The following is a 22,612-nucleotide window of genomic DNA, read 5'->3' as shown; positions in this document are numbered from 1 at the left end:
AATGTTTCAAGCACAATGTCCAAATACAAGAAGGGAACTGGGAAGCAAGGCAAAGCCCCACGTGTGATTGAATGGGGATGTTTAGCACATGCCTCCTTCGTTCCACAATTTCCTGGTTTGTTTTCTAGTAAATATTTTCAAACATCTGCATAGCCAAAAATTCTATGAAGCAAGGCTTACTACCTGCCAGAGGAAGTGTGTTTTAAAGGGAGGCATAAGAAATTGTGGCATGATAGACAAGGAGAGATGGCTTGATCAATGTCCCATAGGAGAATGGAGATCTGAGGCCTGATTCTTGTTTACTTTAAGGACCTGTACACTGTTGGAGCCATGTGTGTTAATGAGACTCCGGCTCTGGAGAGTTTACACATTCAGCATACCTTGAATTACACCTGTCTTTAACTCCAATGTTTCAAACCCCATAGGTGCTTACGCTGAAGTCAATGGAAACTTTGCCAATGACTTCAGTGGGAGCAAGTCCTTAGCTAATATATGTTTACTTTTCTGAATGATTTATTGGAGTTAGTAGCATGTAAGATGTGAGTGTTTTAATAGAAGGGGAGGGACTTTGGAACAAGGTTCTAAAGGTTACATTATTTGCTTTGTTGAAGGTAGTTTGCAGCTGGCTTCAGAAGCTGTAGATTTCTATTTTGAATACAGATAGTTTGAATGCAAATATTGCCATAGAGATGCCACAATTTTTTTCTGGATTATCTTTCTTGTGAATATATTTTACAGGCCACATTCTCGTATGCTCCAGCTGCTTTGCACTGCGCCAGTGATGCAAAGCAGCTGTAAACCCAGTTTAACTGGCGGACTTAACGGGCTGTATAGCACCTTCATGTCACCAGATCAATACAAAGCAGCCATAGTATATATGTAGTCTTGTTTTGTCTTTTTTTTTAATTTAATCTGTCTAGATTTTTATACTGCATCAAGGTATTTTGAGTGCCTTACAACAATACATCAATCTAATGAATGATCTACCAAATAAAATTGTCGATAACCATTTTGATAACGGTTTCAGTACAATTTGATTAAAAATTTCATTTAAAACGTCATGAAAACTTTCACAAACATCAAGAATTTTTGCAGTTTTTTTGCTTTTGAAAAACAGGTCATTTTTCAACAACAAGCTTATTTGAAATTTTTCAGTGAGCTGTATTTACTCTCTAATTAAAGTCACGAAGCCAGAAGGTGGAACAGTGCAAGTCCATGCCAGCTGAGGCTCTAGCCCATTGTCTTTGAATCATAATTACCATGAAGGGAAGACGACCATGGTGACAAATGTTTACGGTTTTATTATTGGCATCTTTACATTAATACTGCTGTTTTGTGCTGAGAAAACAATCGGTTACGCATAATGTAACTGTTATATATAACATAGAAATGCAGTCTAAGTTCATTACAACAAGGAGCTACAAAAAATTTCATAGGAAAGAAAGTCACCTAACATTGCAACTGTGCTCGCAGCAAATCACTCTCCCACTTCTGAGTCAACACTGCAGAAATATGTGTGCTGTAAACCAAGGTTATTTACATGTCCCTTAGAACTGTTAATAACAGAGGCGCTAAAATCCGTCTAAAAAGTTCTAGAATGTCACTATATACTGTACAGTCCTCAAAAATAATTTATTATACTGTTTCTAAAAAAGGTTCTAGTTTTGTTTGTGTTGTTTTCTGGAGTGCACAACATGTGCAAATTTTGGCTAACAGTCTAAAAACTCAAGAACTGAACTGCAGGTCACAATCACAGAGATGAGGTGGTAGAATCTAGGACTTCCCTTCCATTGCAGACTGTCGGAACGTACATACTAGCCGACGCTGGAAGAGAGAGGAAAAAAAACAAAACCCCATCATTAGCCACCTAGGACAAAACATTGGGGGCCTGATTCTCATTTACATTCAGGTCACTTTACGCCTCTCTGGAAGTGTAAAGGAGCCTTAAAGTGGATATGACTCTAATTTATTTGGAGTGGTATAAAGTAGCCTCAGTGTAAATAAAAATCACATCTTTGGATTTTTCATGTATCTTATTTTAGGGCCTGATTCTGTGAGGGGCTGAATGCTGTCCAACCTCACTAATTTCAACCGGCAAGAAGAGTGCTCAGCACCTTACAGGAATAGTTCATTAGCTTGCATTTCCCTCATCCACTCCATCTTTGCATCTGGTAATGCATGTCACCCTACATCTGAATGTAAGGGAAATGGGTTATTTTATATGTTGAATGGAGTAGGGAAAATCTTTTATTTTAACAATTGTATGAGTTTGCCAACACATTTACTCCCCCTTTGATAACGTTCTGGCCTGGATCCCATTGACTTCCATGAATGCAAGATCAGGACCTCAGGATGTAAAATGTGTCCAGACCTAAAGGCCAGATTATGATGCCTTTACTCACACTGAATAGTACTTTACTTGACAAGTAGTTCTATTGGCTTCAGTGGAGTTACTCTTGGAGTAAGGTGTTACTCAATGTGAATATGAGTGTCAGAATCTGGCCCTAAATGCTTCTGCATCTTGACACTGGGATAGAGTGTTATCTTGTAAAAGCCCAGGGGATTTTAATTTTAAAGGAAACAGGTTTGTCCATCCCAGTTAGAATTATCCATTCGGCATCAAGAATGTGTTATCAGAGAATTTCGTTGACATGACAGTTCACAATAAGACAAAGCTGTGTTTGGCAAGATACATTAGGTTAACAGTAACAGTGACCCAGAGAAACCTGATGCCTTTATCAAAGCATTTAAAGGAAAAGCATGCATCAAGCACTGACTTTAAACTTGATCACACAGCGTAAAAGGCAATTTATGGATGATGGATACTTAGTTTCAGACCAATTCAGTAAAGACTGAGCCTTATTTTTCATACAGATGAACTTTTTATGCAGCTACAGAAGACAGCGCTTTACTAAATGGTTATGAAATTAAATTATACGCTCTAACAAATGAAGGGAAGGATGGTCCAATGGTTAGGGTGCTAGCCTGGGGCTTGGGATACCTGGATTTAATTCCCTGTTCTGTCTCAGATCTCCTGTTACCTTAAGCAAGTCATTTAGTCTCTCTCTGCCTCAGTTCCCCATCTGTAAAATCGGAGCTAATAGCACTGCCCTACTCCACAGAGGTCTTGTGACAAGAAATGCTTGAAAGATTATGAGGTGCTCAGATACTACAATAATTGGGGGCCATATAAGTACCTAAGATAGAAAGATCTGGAGTATGACGAGAAACAAGATACCTTGCCTCTAGCACCATCTGTTGTGCATTTAGAATACATCTCTTACTCCTAAAGGAGAGGTCAAAATTAATAGTTGTTCCTAAGTTCTGTTAAAGGAAAAATTTCCGCTCTGCTGGTCTTTGTAATATCACATTAGTTTTTATAGCAGCAACCAACTGGTTTCCTACATCATCATGGAAGTAGGAACTCACTCAACACATTTTAAAGTGACCTGACATCCTGATTTGTCTGTAGTGCATGTTTTCCCATCCTCTTTCCTCATCATCTATTTGCTGTGACATTATTTGGAGTTACTGCCTTGTGTGATAGGATAGTCTGCCCCCTTAAGGTCAGCCCATCCCTGTCACATGTGTGTGTCCCTTTAAGATTTTGGAAGATCTGATATACCTACAGAGACCGAGAAAATATTGATAGAGAGGAAGAAGTGTTAGAAATAAGGGGTGCTTAGGAGGAAATCCTGTCCCTGTGTCTTTAAGAGCCTGGGACCAGGAGGGCATAGAGGGCTGGGCAAGAGCTGGGAGAAGGGGCCAACGTAAATGCTGCCTCCTCCCTCCAGGCTGGGCACACATCGGCAGGAGAAGGCTGGCCTGCTGATCTGCTGAGGGCTAATTATGGAAAAAGAGGCCAGCTGAAGGAGAACGGGCTAAGACCCTACAGCTGGCTAAATTACAAGCAAGGGTAGGGTGACCAGACAGCAAATGTGAAAAATTGGGACAGGGGATGAGGGGTAATACATAAGAAAAAGACCCCAAAATCAGGACTGTCCCTATAAAATCGGGACATCTGGTCACCCTAACCAAGGGGGAGAGCTGGGGACTCCTGTTTTGAGGTAGTGACCATCTGAAGCATGGTCCCAGCTCCAGGAGGGGGCTGAGGGTCTTCTGAACAGGAATGAGAGTTGACCGCTACTTCTATATGGACCCAGAGACGAGTGACCTCGAGTGACTAACAGAGTTACATTCTGTAGAATGACTTCAGTCAGGCCCCACAAAGGGGGTATGTGTTTTGAAACAAGCTAAGTCTGGGTAACTGATTGAGAGAACCAGAGGAGCACTGAGTGCAAGGCCAAGAAGAGCCACCAGGGGCTGAGCTGGAGGGCAGCATGCTGTGACGTCATGGCACATCAAATGTCACTGAATTGTTTCTTTGTTTGCTGCTTTCATCTGCTGTGTTCTGTGGCCCATTTTCTCCTTTATCTCCTTTACAACAGCAGAATAGATACACCTGACTTCTGTTTATGTATAGTGGGTCTGTTTATGTATAGGGACTTGGGGTCAGCTAGAAGCTAATTTGTGTAAGTCTTTTGACCTCTGGTGGGGATCTCAAAGCGTCCAGCAGACACAGAAATGAGTGTTGTGAAACGAATTACTGAAGGATGGTGTGTTAATATGTAGGCCTGCTTGTTAGTCTGATACAGAATTTGGGGTTCGATTTTTTTTTTTAAATACTCTTTTATCCTTACTAATATGTGTGAACAAAGAGACTGTGTGTTGCATTTCCCACAACCAGATGGGTTTGTTAGTATAATGAGAAAAGATCAGGGATAGAGTTAAAGTGTTACTGGGTATGGTGGGAGTGTAATATACGAGTATATACTGGAAGGCTACCTGGCTCCTCTCTCAAGCCAAGATCAAGCAACCAGTCAGGAGGGGCAAAGGGAATGCAGGGGACGGTATTAGAAACACTAAAAGCCAAAGGCCTGGCCTTGGCCAGAACAAAACCTCACTCCTTACTCCTCCCATGGGATACAAAAGACGTGCTACCAAGCCCCCAGACTCACAACCTTCCAAAATGGAACATGACCATAAGTTGTAAGTAATGGGACCTGGGCGTGCTAAAGAGGAAGAGGTGGGAATAGGCACACTGAGAAAAGGCTCTCTGGCATCAGAGCTCTGGATATGCTTGCTTGAAACCCCAATAAACATCGCATTGCCTCCACTTCAGATTTCTGGTCTTCTGCTTTCTGTCTGCAGGGGAGGGGGGAGGGGAAAACCCCTAGCAGGATGCCCAGTTGGCGCTCCATACACATAAAGAGAAAAAAGTAGCATAGAACTGGCATCCAAGAACCAGAATTAAGAAGTCAGAGCTCAACTCCCATTTGACACCTAAACCAATGACAGCAGCTGGATGCTGAGCACTAGTGAAAAATCTAGTCAATTTATTTAGGTCCCAAATAAGAGCTGAGACCTTTTGAACAACTGACCTGTAATAATCTCTTCAGTGCAGACTCCCTTCTTCAAGCCTTGGGCAAGTCTCTTAATCCCCCCTCTCACTTTTCTCATATGTAAAAAAAGGATAGGAGTACTTGTGTACCTGCTTTGATGACGTGTTAAGAAGAGAAAAGATGTTATGCAATGTAAGTGATGTATATAATTTACAAACTCCTTTATTTTTGCTGAACGGATGTACTTTTTCTTTGGAAAACAATCCAAGAACCAGTTGTCAGCAGTTAAGTCCATTTCAGCTGGTGAATTCCTGTGTTTGCTTCCTACGTACGTACGTACGTACGTGTGTGTGTGTGCACGCAAGCCTCCTTAACTTCAACACCTCTCTCTGGAGAAATGACTTTAGAAAGGCCGCTGACTGTTCTGATGAAGTGTTGGCTAAGCACTTAAAGGCTACTGGTTCTCTCCTGAGATCTTCCAAGGTTTGCAAAATCCTCATGAGGACTCCAGGAGCTATTTGGTGTGTCTCGCTGCAGTATTTCATGTTGCAAACACCATTTTAAAATAGCTGATATGTTTTCTCAACTCCTCTTTTTTTTTTCTTGGAAGGACACACCATTGGAGCAGAGGAATATCTTTCCAGGGGGATAAACAGGTGCTTAGGAGCTTGTGATGGGGTGTACTTGCCCCTCACTGGACAAGAAACCCCACACTCTGAGCAGAGGAAGCTGTGCCCCCTCACTCCTACTGGGCATGCTCCAAGTGCTGGCTCAGTATAAAAGGGAACAGCCTGGCTCATTCTAGGCTGACTACCAGAGAGGAGTAGGAGTACCAGATGGTGGGAGCTGGAGACACTGAAACCCAGGCAGATACCCAGATGCCTGGGGATGCCTTGTGGAGGCCGCAGTCGCTTGGCAGTAGCGGAACCTGAGGAAACCGGAAACCCTGAAGATGTCCAGGCCACAGTATCAGGGGGTACAGTAGGAAGAAGCCCAGGGAAACTAGGCAGTGGACCGGTTAGCGAACCGGGTTTTGAGTCAGCGTGTTTCAGTTGGATCCCAGCCAATTCAGTGGCATGCACACTTGCCACTACCAGGGCCCTGGGCTGGGATCTGGTGGAGAGGGAGGGCCCAGGTTCCTGTACCCTGGCACCTCTCTCCCTCCCCAGGAGTGGCTCACTTCCCTGACTCTGCCCATTAGGTGACATAACCCTGCTAAGGAGGGCAACCTTATTGCCTCTGACCACTAGGCCATACAGCCTGAGTGAGAGGGTGATTGCATTGGCTCTGGTCACTAGACCGCACAACCAGAATGAAGAGGTCAGCCATACTGACTGTGGCTACTAGGCCATACAGCGCAAGTGAGAGGGTGATTATATTAACTTCAGCCATTAGGCTGTACTGCCCTGATGACAAGGGTGACCACGTTGACGCTGGCCATTGGGCCATATTGCCCTGAGACTAAGGGCACACAGGTGGACTTAACCATGGAGCTGTGATGCCCTTGCCCTGTCCCAAAGGGGGATGGGGTGTACTTGCCCTGTGACAAAGCTCTACAAGAGTGGAACCTAGGATGCAGCGGCATGAGAAGTAAACTAAAGGGTTGACTCTATTTTGGGGGACACAGGGAGAAGTGTTTGCATTCCATACATATTCCAGTCTGCAATGGAGCACTGCTCCTGTTAGGCAGCTGCTATTCCCTGATGCATAGCTTCTACCACATCCTCGTGAAAGCCAACCTCTATGCTCTCCCAAACAGTGTTTCAGCCCTCGCTGTCCCCTGGCCTCTCAGAGGAGGCCTGCGGTGGCAGGTTGCCCCAGTTCTTCCTGTCCTGAATAATGAAGAGTCCAATTCAGTCCTAATAAGGGCATCCACCTGAGAACCACTCACATGAGCTTCCCTTTTTAGGGCAAACACAGCAAACCACATCCACGGAGAGAAGGAAGACCAAATGATGGGCTGGACCAACTGAGGGGCTGGCAGGAAAATACCCATTTGGATGGACTTATGCAGTGCCTTGACCAAAAAGCAAATTATTTCACTGCATATATATATATATATTAGACACAGGGTCCTGGTTATTAGGCTCAATTTCTAGAGCAGCAAATGGATGCTTGGAGAGGTTAGGTTGCCTGTCTCTCGTCACCCAGCAAATCAGTGGCTGAGGTGGAAGCAGAACCCAGCAATTCTGGTGCCCAGTCTGTTAGTACTAGAGAGTACCTGCTTGTGAGCAAGGATTGTGGCCATCTCCTAGGTTTCCAGACGGCTGTGTTCAAAGCAAAACATGCAGCTGGACAAATAGTATTGATCAGACGTGTGTTAAGCCATTTGTGACTGATGCAAAGCACCATCAAGACTGATAGGAAAACAAGCTGTCAGCCCAGGATGGATGGGGCAATTCTTTGGATCATTTTTTAAAAGGTGTCAGGGGCTTATTGAATTTCTCTTGGTGTTCTCAAGCTTTAATGCTGCTATGGAGAGAAACATCCCAATGATGAATTGGATGTGGACTGACGCAGAATTCTAGCAGACACCGAGAAGACCATGGCACTGGCGAGGATCAATCTGGATGACAAGTGCTTGGCATTTTATGAATGAGGGCTGTGCAGTTCAAAGAAAAAGAACCTTTAAAAATAAATCTCTTCACCAAAAAAAATACTTACAGGTGAATTGCAAAATAAATGCTTGGCCATTTCAAATGTTTCTTTATGATGTGCAGAAATATCTCAATTCTATTTTTTTGGGGGGGCGACCCTAGTTTCCTGCTTGGTTTTTTTTTTTTCACATTGGAAATACCAGGTCCTCACTTTTCTCTGAGGAAACCCACCTGGGATGAGGGGTGGAGGAGCTGTACAGGTGACTTAGAACATTATGGGCCTGATGACATGCCCAATGCTGTGACTGGGGCTTTCCCCATAGAACTGAACAAGCTTTGGATCATGCCTCATGTGACATCACTTTCCAGGTCCTCCCAAGGTTTGCCAAGGTCCTTCATCAAACTAGGCAAGGGAGCACCTGATATTCCATTTTTTCCCTAAACTGGGAAAATAAACCTTCTTTTGAGGCCCTCTTTTCACATCAGAAAGGGCAAGGATGAAGTTTTTTCTCTGATGTTGCACTTTACCTTTGAGACTTAAAGATTTTTAGAATGAGTGTTCTTCATGTGGTTATAGACGGTACAAAAAACTCAGGATAACCTGTTTCACTTGAATACAGTAGCATCTTTGTATTTATACAAAGGTGTAGTAAGGAGGAGAGCATCAGATGCCCTCATGAAAACACCAGTCCCAAATACTGATTTTCTTTTATTCTGTATCCATTACAAAGAAACAGAGCATATTCCAGGGTGAAATAATTGCAGAAATGTTTCCTTAAATAGAAACAGCCTCTTAACTGTCTCAGATACAAAATATGATGTAAAAATGCAAAGACCATTTTATACATATTTGGGCCCAATTTTTAAACACCATCAGCAACAGCAGCTCTCATTTAGGCATCCTTGATAAGTGGTCAGATTTCCAAATGTACTTTGTTCACAGTGGGAGCTCTGGAAAACCTGTCCGTAGCTGTGAGTGCTGAGCGCTTTTGAAATGTTTGCCAGCCTGACCTATCGAGTTCATCTAAATTTTCCAAAGTAATTAGTGATTTTGGGGTACCTCAGTTTTTTGGGGGTGGGGCAATTGGAGACACCTTAAAGGGCCTGGTTTTCAGAGTGGATGCTCAGCTATTTTGAGTTGTGGCAAGTTGGCCATCCCAAAACTGAGGCACCTAACAACCACTAATCACTTTTGAAAATTTAGATTATATTGTAAAGCCAACTGAAAGGTTCAGAGTTAATATCCTTACACACCTTCCCTTTTTCCTCCGCAATCCCCCCTCCTGCTCTGGGATGTTGTGCTCCTTCAATCGGTTTCCCAGGTTAGACATTGTGTCTGCTTTACTCTGTGAATGAGGTGCTGTTTGCTTGCATCCTTTACTAGTTAAGCTTGACAAGGAAAAAACAAAAATAAAGCTGACCTATTTTTTCCTAGCCAAAAACAACAGCAACTGATAAAATCCCAAATATGTGAATCTGTCTGGGAATAAGAGACTGAGATGGGAAAAGCAGATGAAGTGTTCTTGCACTGCGGCATCGATTGATATCCCAGGTTGTGACACTTATGTAGGGTACAACACATACTGGATATACAGAAGCAGTTTTTGCTGTCCCTTATGTGCATTATAGGGGAATTAGCTGAAGTGGTTTGACTCAAAGAATTTTCTTGAAACCCAGGTAATAACAGCCATTGAGAATGTGCTGCATGGGGGACCAAGTCCTGCTGTAATGTTGTTCTGACAGGAAGACTCCAGAGCAATCTGCTCTGCCTGTTATGAGAGGGACAGGAACTGTGGTTCTGCAGGCACTGTGCAATTATGGGCCTGATCCAAAGCCCCCTGTATTCAGTGGAAGTCTTTTTTTTCATTGTCTCCAATGGGCTTTGGATCAGGCCAGCTGTGAGCAGAACACATGTGCTGTGAACAAGGGTTGTTTTGTTCTCACCAGACTTGAGTAATGATTTCGTGAAGGTTCATAGCCAATCCCACACTCAGGTGAATGCAAAAATGTCCTGCAGTTCTTAATGATTGCAGATTCCACTACAAGTGAAAACTCTCTAGCTCTCCTTGAACACACTTACCGCACAAGGCATGCCATACATAGGTGACGGATTCTTTACTTACACTGGGAGTAAGTGGTTCCGGTCCCACTGACACTGAACCTGTTGAGATGGAGTCTGTGAGTGACCACGTTCTTCTGTGGCTGGAAGAGGATGATGTGCACTTTGGGCGCGAACAAACAGCCCAGCACAACAAAGCCACTCAGACTGACAGAGATGCACATGGTCGTGGTCTGCACCTAGGAGAGAGTTATTGAAAAGTCAGTGCTGTTAAATGCCGGGCAGTGAGGCAGCATGTACCGCAAGTGAGAATGTGACCATGGTAGTCACTGTGGGAGCTACTTACTGCTAGCTGTTTGTTTTTAATTTCTATAGATTTCTTGGTACCAAATTCACAGCTGTTTTTTCAGAAGGTCTAGAAATGAATGTGGCTTCAGAAAGTACTAATGATATGACTGAAAGCCCTAAAAAAATCAGCTCTACCAATGCCTTCTACAATTTAGGCTATCAGACAGCACACCCCAGCATTCATGGCACAGTTTGTTACTGCATGCTGTAATGCAAATTGTTTATGTATTTCAGCATGCTAAACTCTGCTCTGAATAGCACTGAGAGGCAGAAATGCAAAATTCCAGAACAGCCATAATACAGCAGTAGGAGGAAACATATCTCAGTCTTGCATCAACAGCGATCTAGTCTGGACGATCCATTGACTTGTTCCACGTCTAACTCCCACGACCCTGTGATTCCCAGTGATTTACCTAAGGCCTAGATGGTACCCTGCTGATCAGAACATAAGGGGCTGCCTGCTTCAGTGTATGACAGCTAGCCTGGACACAAGAAGGCTAGTCAGATGCTCTGCAACACTGCATCCCTGCCGCATTCCTGGACAAAGCAGAGCACTTTCAGTAAAGCCTGGGATCTATGTGTGGCAAAAGGCATGCTGTACGGGACCAGATGAGGTCCTAAGAGATGGCTGTGCTATGCAGCGAATCCACTTGAAAGTTAATTCAGCCTAAGGCCTCAATCTTGATAAGTGACAAGCAACCCCTTGCATTCATGAAGAGGACCACTGACTTCAGTGAGATTCTGAGCAAGCATAAGGGCCGGCTCAAACAGGTCCGTTTGTGAGACTGGGTCTTAAAGCTACATTAATGTAGACACAATTTCTCTCTGCTGTGAAATCCCTTTGTGGGGGGTCAGAAGATTCTGGAGGTAGCAACCAGTGGGCCAATCAATGCTTGTCCTTACAGCTTCATGGAGCCATTATCTAATCTATGTAACAACACTCATCATTGTGATAACTGGCTGCCAGTTCGCTGCCTCAGGTTCAGTTTAGTCTCTTTTCTTCAGAGCAGATTCCTCAATTAAAAGGTAAAATGACATGTTCTCAAACTCTATTACTTAATCTGGATTATTACACAAATAGGGCCAATTCTGCCTTCAGTTACATTCATGCCAAATTTATAGATTAACACTGCTATGGGGCTCAACTCTCAAAATAAACTTTATAAGGGAAAAACGAGAGCAGGGAATGGCCTTTGTCATTATATGCAGTGTTGTTTTTGCCACGTTGGTCCCTAGCGAGAAAAGGTTGGGGAGGGAAGCGATATCTTTTATTGAACCAACTTCTGTTGGTGAGAGAAACAAGTTTAGGAGCTTACACACAGCTCTTCTTCAGGTCCTTTCTTTGGCTGCTTTATCTCAATCCTGCTAAGGGACCCTGACCAACAGCCATTTGTATCCATGCGGAGGATCTTTCTTTCTTTCTTTCCCTTTCCTTGTCGTCGTCTTCATCATTATATGTATTCACAGAGCACCAAGCAGATGGTCTGTATAATTAATAGAATAACCCCTTACAAAAAGCGCTTACTTCAAGCTTTGCTCAGTGCATGGTACTCAGATGCCACATGGGGGTGGGGAGAACCATTTAGGAACCTGAATGGACACAGAGAGAACATGAACACCCTGCCACATTTCCATTCATTCCTCTTTCCTTGCTTTCTACTGGCCCGAGCCAAAACGCACTAAAGTCAGTGGCAAGACTTCCATTGATTTTAATGCAGTTTGGATCAGAACTTAAGTGAGAAACTACCACACACCTCTTTTCATGAGAGCACAGTAAATTGAGTAGTAGGACAATTTAACATCTGACTGTGTTAGAACTTATCTAACCCCCAGACTTTTCCCCTCTGGCACATCTCTTACAGTTGCATCCCCTAAGGCTAGGCTAAGATGAATCTTCAGCTGAAAAAAACTAAATACATTAATTGCTCTCACTGGTGCAAATTTGTGAGTGACTATTTAATAACATCAGGTCCTACTATTTCATTGATTCTGAAGTAGGACTACCCGCTGAAGTCAAAGTGGAACTTCGTAAAAATCAATGGTGTGAAATAGCCCTTTTCCCTCTAACCTAGGAAAGGGCACTTTGTTTCTTCCCATGGTATTTGTATTAATTAACTGGGTGAATTCTACATTTTATTTTATTTCATTTTCAGTTTTTAAAATGCGCCCAAATCTCTGCATACGTTTCCCAGTAGCCGCCCATATTTTCACCCTTATTCATGCATCCGAAACCAGTTTCAAATATAATAATAAAAGCTCAATCCAGTCACCATTCACTTATTCATTGTTGTTATGTCTCCTGGGTTGTTTTTTGTACCAACTTCCCAAATAATAGCTCCAGAGAGTGACCCCACCAGCATTGTTTTACAGGAGAATGGAATGAGTAGGTTACCGTTCGATTATAGATAACAAAAGCATCACTTATTATGTATAAAATTTTAGTCCATTTAGTAGGATCAGTGGCTGGAATTTAAGTGAGATTAACAGTGTTCAGACACCCAGAGTGGGAGCTGCCAAAGCACCTACATGAGAGTTCCATTCACTTCAGTCCTTCCTTTTCTGAAATTAAGTCAATGAGACGTGCGCTCCTGACTAACTTCAGGTGCTTTAGGAAATCCCACTGCCAAAACCTAGTTCAATTCAATGGAGGTTTTGCACCCAAATCCCCAGGATTTCTTTCAAATCTCAGCAATAGATAACAGAGTTGGAAAATATCACTTAAGTCATCTAGTTTTATCCCAATCACGCTATAGGACTAGTCTTTCTAGCATACCCACTAATGCCTCATTATATCTGTCCCCACCCATTGAACACTGTGTCCACCTCACTACCCAATTACTTTTAGTGTTAAGAACTTTTCCCCAGTGCCTATCTTTTCCTTCATTGGCTGCATGCCATTTCTCCTTGTCCTAACTTCTTGTGAGACTAAATAATCCCTTTCTTGTTACCTTGAAGTTATTTATAGACTAATCATGTCTCCCTGGGTTCTCTTGTCTAGACTAGACACATTTAGCTCTCTTCGTTTCACTCTGTGTGACTTTTGTTATCCATCCTTGTACTGTCTCTAGTCTTTCTGTACCTTTCCTAGGCTAAGGAAACTGGAACTACACATAATATTCTTGGTCTGGCCCCATCAAGCCTGAGTAGAGTGCAGACAGTTGAAAATTTTTTGACTACACTTCCTATTGAAAAATGCTGTTTTGTCAAAAACAAAATGTTTTGTGGAAACATGTTGTTTTTGATGGGAAGGTTATACAGGTCCAGGAGGGACTCTCTAGAGAGAGATAGAGGACCCAACCCCAGAATAGCTAATAGCCTAGTGGTTAGAATACTCACATAGGATTATGGGAGACCCAGATTTAAGCCTCTGATTCGGAATAGCGACTTGAACTGGGGTCATCCACATTCTTGACGACTACTCTAACCACCAGGCTATTGGCTTTTAGGGGGTGTGTCTCTCTCTTTTTTTAGGGGGTGTGTCTCTCTCTAAAAAGTTCAAAAGGTCTACTTTTCATTCATTTCATTCATTGGAATGAAACCACGTTTTGAAATGAAACAATTGTTCCTTGGCCAACCCTAATATAGAACGATGCTATTAACTCCCCTATTATCTCCCTGACATATACCACCAATTAGATCTGGACAAAAAATGTTGGTGAAATAGCTTGTTTGCCAAAAAATGCAGTTTCAGGGCAACCAAAACTATGAGTGAATGCACATCGAATCTGGCAAATAGTTTTGGCCAAATAAATGTGAAAAAGTTCATATTAACTATTTCAACTATTTTTGAAACAAAATGTTTTGACTTTTCATTTCCAGTGACATTTTGTTTAGAATTGCTGCTAGATTTGTTTTGTTTTTTTAAAAAAACTTAAAGGATAACAAACACCTGAAAATATAAGAAAACTGAAAAAAATATCATTTAGAGTCCAACAAAATGTTTTGTTTAACCTGAAATTCTTTTTCTGGATATTTTGGATCAGCCACTGAATAAAAAAAAAAAAACAACAACATTTGTTCAACTCGACTGCCAATGACAGTCTTGTCTTTTAGTCAAGAACATAAGAACAGCCATATTGGGTCAGACCAAAGGTTCATCTAGCCCAGTATTCTGTCTTTTAACAGGTTTCAGAGGAACAGCCGTGTTAGTCTGTATTCGCAAAAAGAAAAGGAGTACTTGTGGCACCTTAGAGACTAACCAATTTATTTGAGCATGAGCTTTCGTGAGCTACAGCTCACTTCATCAGATGTATACATCTGTATACATCAGATACATCTGATGAAGTGAGCTGTAGCTCACGAAAGCTCATGCTCAAATAAATTGGTTAGTCTCTAAGGTGCCACAAGTACTCCTTTTCTTTTTGTCTTTTAACAGTGGCCAATGCCATGTGCTTCAGAGGGAATGAACAGAACAGGTAATCATCAAGTGATCCATCCCCGGTCACCCATTTCCAGCTTCTGGCAAACAGAAGCTAGGGACACCAACCCTGCCTTATCCTCCATGAATTTATTTAGTTCTTTTTTGAACCCTGTTATAGTCTTGACCTTCACAACATCCTCTGGCAAAGTTAATTTTATAAAATTGACAGAAAGGTGAATGAATACAGTGAAACTTGGTGTAAGGACCATGTACCACAGCTACCTCCCTCATTTTAGTAATCCTGAGGTTTACTGTACAGTTTGGTTAAGCTTTTAGTTAAAATTCACCTTTATTAGATAACTGTTTTCTGAACCCTTGGTCTGACCTATTGTAACTGTGACTATCCGTAGTAATATACCAGTGCGTGAATATTTCACCCATGTGCTTCTGCCTCCATCAGCCAGACCTACTGTTTAGTGTAAAAACATTCTCTGAACAACCATAGTTCAAAGCAAGTCCATCATCTGCTTTGAAGTAAAGTAACATTTTCATATAAAGCAATCAGCTGATGTGTCTTATGCTTAGCAGGGCATTAACAATGAAAAGGGAATGTATGCCAGGGGCACTGGAGAGCAGAAAAGTGAAAGATGTTTTTAGGAAAATGCCAGGTTCCTGCTAAGTTGATGCACGCAGTTTATAGAAACAAATGTCCAAAGACTTACTCTGTAGTCACTAGATGTCACATAAAATATGGGGAGGAAGGCCAGCCAAATGATGCACGTTGTGTACATTGTGAAACCGATAAACTTGGCTTCGTTGAAGTTCTCTGGGCACTTCCTTGTTTTGAAGGCATATATAGTGCATAAGACTACAAGGATTACATCGTATGTTAAGGAGATTAACATACTCGAATCTTTGACATTGCATTTCAATATGACAGTCTCCCTTTTCTCAGGAAGAGTATACCGTCTGGTGCCCGGGGACTCCACTATGAGCCACACACACACCACCACGATCTGTACCAGGATGAGGCTCAGGCAGATGAAGACCTGAGAGCTGGGGCTGATGAATTTAGGCCGTTGAGCACCATTCTTCACACCGTTAAATATTCTGGCTATGCAGTTTGTCTTTGTCAGGAGGGCGGCATAGCAAACTGAAAAGGAACTTCCCAGCCCCAGACGGCGTAAGGTGCAGATGGCCGGAGAAGGCTTGGCTATGAAGAAGAATGTCATGCTATAAGACAGGAAGACCCCGAAGAGTAATATGTAACACAGTTCACGGCCGGAAGCTTTGACCAGGGGAGTGTTGTTGTGCTTGATAAAGACTGCCACGACCATGAAGGTACAAATAAAACCCAGACATGCAATAGTAACGGGGCCTATTGCCCAGGCATCTTCCCACTTGACATAGTCTTCTGGTAGGTCATAGCAGCCAGTCAGGTCAGCAGTGGGCCACTGCCCAGGCCCGCAGTCTGCACAGGTAAATTCATCAGCCAAGTATTCAAAGGGCTCACAGGCAATGCAGATCCAACAGCAGACATCTCCTGGCTGCATGTTCTTCATTTCATTAGGAGCGCAGGGGTCGCTACACTGGGAAGTGGGGACAGAGCTTCTGGACCAGTGAATTGAGTCTATGTCCAGTGACAAGATTTCTGCCCAGTGACCAACCTTCAGGTAGGAATATCTGCCTCCGGCGTACTGGAAATTGAACACGTTGTATCGGCCTAGCCCATCTCCATAGGTGTCAAATTTGACCACGCTGTCCGCAGCATTGGGAGGGTTAAATGGAGCTGTCAAAAACAGAAAGAGAGGAAATGAACAGAGAGACTCTAAGCATTTTTCTTTCTTTTGGCAGGCATGTCTATCTAGCAAGACACTGTCAGTTTTTTAGACCATCTAGAGCGAGTGAGGTATTTTGATCCCAAACATCAATTATGAAATTTTCTTATTGGTAGAAGCACCTGTTCAAGGAACAGCTGTGTTATGAATGACCAAAAGATCAAGGTCAGGTCTGAGACTTTACTGCAACTCTAAGGGAAGCAAGGTTTCCAATAGCTAAGAGCATGCATTTGAAATCCTAATGGTCTAAATATTGTTTTTCAAATTTGGTCTTGCTGTGGAGGTCACCTGTGAAAAGATTTCTCTATTACAAAGTGGCATCCCATGCTAAAGCTATGCACATGGGCCAAATTTCAAAATTATACATGTCCCAACTATATGGAATGCACTGCAGAGCACTTCATATGAGATAAATCCTTTCAAGGGTCTCCTCCTTTTCGAATACCTTCATTTCCCACTGTTTTCGTTTCAAAATATTTCATTCTACAGACTATCAAGAACATCTCCGCAGATCATTGGTAGCATGTGGACTAAGCCACTGGACTAGGAGCAGTTCACCTCTGACCACTCTTTCAAATGCACATTCTAAATATATACAGAGTCAGCCTGGAGCCCTCCCCACACTGTGAAGGATGGAAAAATGTAGCATTTATCATCTGTAAGGCCCTTTCCCCCAGATTTACAAAGACATCTCCTATTTGACCTATGTGCTAGATATTAATGAGCTCTACAAAGGCTATCAAAATGTACAATGGCTCAAATCCTCAGCTGGTGTAAAACTGGCATAGCTCTGTGAAGCTATGGAGCTATGGCTGAAGATCTGGTTCAATACTTTTTTTAAGTTTGCTAGGCTCCTATTAACTTACAAGAATGAACTCATTTGACAAAGCTCATATTTAACTTTGCACTGAATATGCTATTCCTTGGATGGACAAACTAGAGATTGTATCCTGCTACTTCCCTATTTAAAAATATGCATTTCACTGATCTACATATTTTCTGAATTTTTCCTCTTGGACCCAGCTGAATTAAAAAATACATTGAACATGGACAGCAACTGCTTGGATATCACACATTCTACATCCTCCGTTGTTACTGGTGCAAATGTTTCAGAGGTAAGTCATGCTCCTAGCTGGTTTTTCCGAAGGTGGGTTTCTAGTAACCTTAGAGGTAAAGCATAATAGCCTCCACCTTTATCCCCTATTCAATTGCATGCTGATACCTTCCCTCCCACCACAAGGGTATTGTCCCACATTCGTTGCATGAAGATACAAGAGGAGAGCTCCCTTGTAGCCTGTGACTATAAGCAGACCATCAAATAGCATGAGAAATTTTAGCACCTGGAAAGGAAGTTGCTAGACTAATGCATGCTACTTTAAATCCTGCATATGCCTGGAAAAGTTATAATGTCAGGAGAAAGGAGGAAGAAGGGGAAGGGAACTTTCCCCAAACCATTCAAACCCCTCCGATATCCCCATTGTATATGCAATCCTGAACCTTTGCATTGTCTCTTGTCGTTCAGGAAAGGGGATCATTGTTGGCAAGAGCTCAGTGTTATTCAATGGAATTCACCCTGCAGGTTAGAAGGCATTTTAAAGGATCCTCTTGGTAAGAAGCAGTTTGGATCTTGACAGTGTAAAATGAAGCCAAAGAGAGGATTTCTTTGGAACGATCTGATTGAGAGGATGATATTGAAGTAATTATAAATTCCATAACAATTTCCTGACATGCTTTTGTATCTTATTATTATTGCATCCTAAACAGTTAGGAATCTATCATACTTTGCTTGACTATATTGATTTTGTTACAGCTCTTTGTTAAGCTGCCTGGCATGCGCTGCTGTGGTCCAAGGCCGCGCTTGGGGAATGGATAAAAAACTCATGAACTGGAACTGTGACCTTCTGTGGGGAATCAATATTGTAGCACTTCGGACTGTTAAAGCTCTGGAGCGTTTTGGTTTTTTCCACAAGCTGCGGTTCGCAAAGGGAATGAAGAATTATTAAAAATGTAAGAGGAAATGGCAATTACAAGGTGATTTATTGTACCTCTCTCGCTGCAGCACAAAAGGTGAACAGCATCATTGGCAGGAAGTGAAAGTGTATTTACTGCGGGTGGGCAATAAAAGATTTCTCTGCTGGTGTGTCTGGTGATGGAAGTGGTTCCCCTGCCCTTGCTAGAATAAATCTCCCCTTTCCTTCCCTCCCCCCCTCATCTCACATTGCAGTTGGTTAATAGCTTTTATTCTGTCAAACTCTTATTTACATAGGCAAAGCCCTTTAGTTAAGGATGTAATTTCCCCCTCCAGTTTACAATCCATTTCCTTTGGATTTCTTGGGGTAGATGGATTGTATTTTTTAAAAGCATTCACGGCCAAATTCTGTCTCCCTTAGCTGACGGCTACCTCTTGGCTGATACCCTAGGGACTAAAGATACCTCCAGAGCTAAAAGCATGAGCTAAAGCCTTGTGGCTGTGCGGTGGCCCTGAGGGGCAGGGGGAACTTTCAAACACACAAATCTATCTAAGTCCGCAGCTCCTCCCATTGGTTTCACAGGATGGACCATGACATTAGGCAAATCTCAGAGCAAAGAAGTGGTGCATAAGCTGCACCTGCCTAGGAGCAGTCCTAGAAGGCATTGACACACAGGTACTCTCTTCCCTTACTTGCACTGAGGAGGGGTAGGGAAATAGTAATTTACTGCTGAGTTACGCCAGCTGCAAATTAGTCAGCTGTGCTGGGGGTTAGAGCCGACGCTTCACCCATTGCTGTCTCGTCCCAGCCCACTTCCCACCCATCTGCTTCAGCATGTAGCTCAGCTTTCGCTTGTGAGGCTACTCTCCAGGCCTGGGTAGTCTGGGTAGCAGTGGTGTAAGGGGAATACTTATTCCCCCCGTGTGGGTGGCACAATCTAGCCCAATGAGACTCCTGGCAGAGCAAAGCACTCCCCTGCATGACTAAAGGCAGCAGATACTTCCCTGGAACAGCCAGGCCTCCCTGAAATGACAATCTCCATGAAACAAGTAGCAAACTCCCAATACAGGACAACGAGAGGGAAGATTAAATCAGTTCCTCTCCCCGCTCCCTCAGCCAGAAGCACCGTTAATATAAAATCATAATGCAGCACTTAACAGCGCTTCAGCAACGTGCTGTCATTGCCACTGTCTTATTTCATTATTCGTAGCACGTATGGAGATGGTGGAAACTCGGTTAGCACCCGCTTAATTTTGACAGTTTATTCACTGGGCAGCAGTGGGTCAAATCCTGTGAGGTGCTGAGCTACTGGAACTAGAGATGCGCAGCTAGTCTCAGAATCAGGGGCTGGAACCGGCCAAGCACTTAGTGGTGTGCTCAACTCCAAGCATGCGGCTTCATGGGGCTGCACGTGTGCTTATGGTTAGGTACGTGCTCAAGTGCTTGGCTGATTGAGGGCCAGAGTTCTTGGCATCCTGCAGTAGTAAACCCCAGCACTGCAACCTGGTTAACAAAGGTGATCATCAATATTAAAAATAGTACCTTTTATATATGTATATAAATATTGGCATTCAGGCATGGCCTTAGACAACCTTGCACACTGGTTGCAGAGAGCTACAGAAAGTAAGACCCCCATTCTATGTGTAAGGGGACTGTTGCCCCCTTACTAACATTCAGTGGGGGTGTTCTAGTTGCTAGCTCCCAGTACTAAAAGGGGGAAGGGTCAATGGGGAATCAGGACCCTGAGACTGCCAGTCCCTAGGAGCAATGGGAAGAGGCCAATGCTCCAGGTCTGAATGACAGGGCGGGCAGGCTAATCAGGGAATCAGAAGGCCAGGGACTCTGTCCCTCTGTCCTCTGTGTGAGCTGGATTTGCCTGGGTCAGACAGAGTGGGACCAAGCTAAGGAGATAGCAGGGGCCCAAGCTGAGCTGGGGAGCAGAGCTGTGCCAGATCCAGAGGGACCAGAAAAGCAGCCCAGAGAGAGCAGACCCTGTGCTGGGAGCAGAGCTGCAGCAACCAGACCCAGAGGGGCCAGAAAAGCAGCCCACGAAGCAGGTCAGTGCTGGGAGCAGAGTCACAGAAGCAGCCTGCAGAGCAGACCTGTCCTGGGAGGAGAGCTGCAGCAACCAGAGCCAGAGGGGCCAGAGAAGCAGCCCAGGGAGCTGGAGGCAGGGCAGCAGCCGTGCTGAGGCAGAGTGGAGCTGGGGCTGGAGCAGTCCAGAGCCGGGTGTCATAAGCAGCTGGGGAGAGCGAGTGGGGACCCTGGGTAGTGGGCCCAGCACAGGGAGATGCCTCAGCCAGGAGGCTCTGCAGGCCAGACTCGGAGGGGGATTGGTAACCCCGACAGGGAGGGGGCAACCCTGGGAAGAAGGGCCCTGCCACCTAGAGCCTGAGAGCGTGTGGCCACCACCAGAGTGAGTGTCCAACCCACAGCATCCCTATAGCACAGCCAGGGCCTGAGAAGAAGGCCTGGGACTTACAAGGAAGAGACTGAACTGCCCTGACATTCCAGAGACACTGTTTGTGATGTTCCCTGCCACAGAGCAGGGTGATGTGTTTCCTTTAACCTTTCCCATTTTTCCTTATTCTTTTTAAAATTAATTGTTGATTAAATAACTTGCATTTGCTTTAAATTGTATGTAATGATCAGTGGGTCAGAGAAGTGGCCAGTGCAGAGAGAGTACCCTGGAGTGGGGACACCCTAGCTCCTGTCTTAGGTGACCACAGCAGGGTTGGGGGTCAAGCCCCCAGGAATCCTGGGCCCAGCCTTGTTGGGGTTACGAGGACTTTGCCAGACAGGAGCGTGGAATGGGAGTCCTCAAGGACAGGGAGTCCTCTGGGTAAAAGAAGTGGGAGTGAGGACTCGGATCCTTTTGCTAGCCCACTTCACCGGGGTAGTGCAGAAGCTAGGAAAGTTCCCCACAATAGCGGGACTTACATATGCACAGTTACACATGTGCTTAACTTTAAGCATTCAAGTGGTTGACTGCAATGAAGCATGTGCAAAAATGTTTGCAGGATAGGGGTCCAAGTTTATAAAGACAATTAGTCTTACAATTAAAGTGATCGACTCAAGGAACTCATCTAGGGTGACCAGATGTCCCAATTTTATAGGGACAGTCCCGATATTCAGGGATTTCTCATATAGACGCCTATTACCCCCCATCCTCTGTCCTGATTTTTCTCACTTGCTCACTGGTCAACCTAAACTCATCTATTTAGATTAACAAAGAGGAGATTAATGGGTGACTTGATTATAGGCTAGAAGTACCTACATAGGGAACAAATATGTAATAATGGGCTCTTCAGTCTAGCTGAGAAAGGTATAACACGATCCAATAGCTGGAAGCTGAAGCTAAACAAATTCAGACTGGACATAAGGCGTAATTTTTTAATAGTGAGTGTAACTAATCACAGGAACAATTTACCAAGGGTCATGAGGGATTCTCCATCACTGACATTTTTAAATCAAGATTGGATGTTTTTCTACAAGATCTGCTCTAGGATTTATTTTGGGGAAGTTCTCTGGTGTGTGTTATGCAAGCGGTCAGACTAGATGAGCACACTGGTCCCTTCTTGCCTTGGAATCTATGAATTACAGCTGTCTTTCTGCCCATGCACATACAGACAGATGCTTGCATTTTTGGTGGCAGTCGATAGATAAAAATAAATTACAATGCTTGTGTGAGGGTTGAGAGACTTTAAATCCTTTGGATAAGGAGGCTGAAATCATTTGACCAAACGGTGATTGATTAAATTAGAATATGGGGAACCAAAGAATGCAAATGAAACCCTTTGATGGTAGTAATTAATGTAGCTGTTGATTATATATAAAATTACAGAAGCATTTTTCACTTGGTATTTATCAACATAATGTAGCTGATGTAGCAATGTACATCTCAAGGTATACCAGAGAAGCTGACTTCATATTACTGAAAAAAAACCACCACACTGAAGACAAGAATCCATAATGATAATAAAATAGAAGTTTAGTCTATAGAATAAAAGGAATAATTTCTAAATGACAGCGGTGAGT

General features: G+C 43.5%; 1 protein-coding gene across 7 annotated transcripts in view; it reads right to left on the bottom strand.

Moving 5' to 3' along the window:
* Positions 1-1,281: 1,281 nt before the first annotated feature.
* The window catches only part of GRM3 (glutamate metabotropic receptor 3), a 149,121-nt gene continuing 127,790 nt past the window's right edge, over positions 1,282-22,612 (bottom strand). For all 7 annotated transcript variants that reach the window (XM_048836514.2, XM_048836509.2, XM_048836512.2 and 4 more), the window contains 3 exons: positions 15,489-16,555; positions 10,123-10,297; positions 1,282-1,824 (listed from right to left, as the gene is read on the bottom strand). In XM_048836514.2, the coding sequence (XP_048692471.1) occupies positions 1,751-1,824; positions 10,123-10,297; positions 15,489-16,555 (1,316 nt within the window). In that variant the 3' untranslated portion in view covers positions 1,282-1,750. The remainder of the gene's footprint in view (positions 1,825-10,122; positions 10,298-15,488; positions 16,556-22,612) is intronic.

The sequence above is a fragment of the Caretta caretta genome, chromosome 1, assembly GCF_965140235.1.
Source record: "Caretta caretta isolate rCarCar2 chromosome 1, rCarCar1.hap1, whole genome shotgun sequence".
Lineage (NCBI taxonomy): Eukaryota > Metazoa > Chordata > Testudines > Cheloniidae > Caretta > Caretta caretta.
The sequence above is the reverse complement of the archived record's forward strand: the minus strand, read 5'-3'. Positions and strand labels throughout refer to the sequence as shown.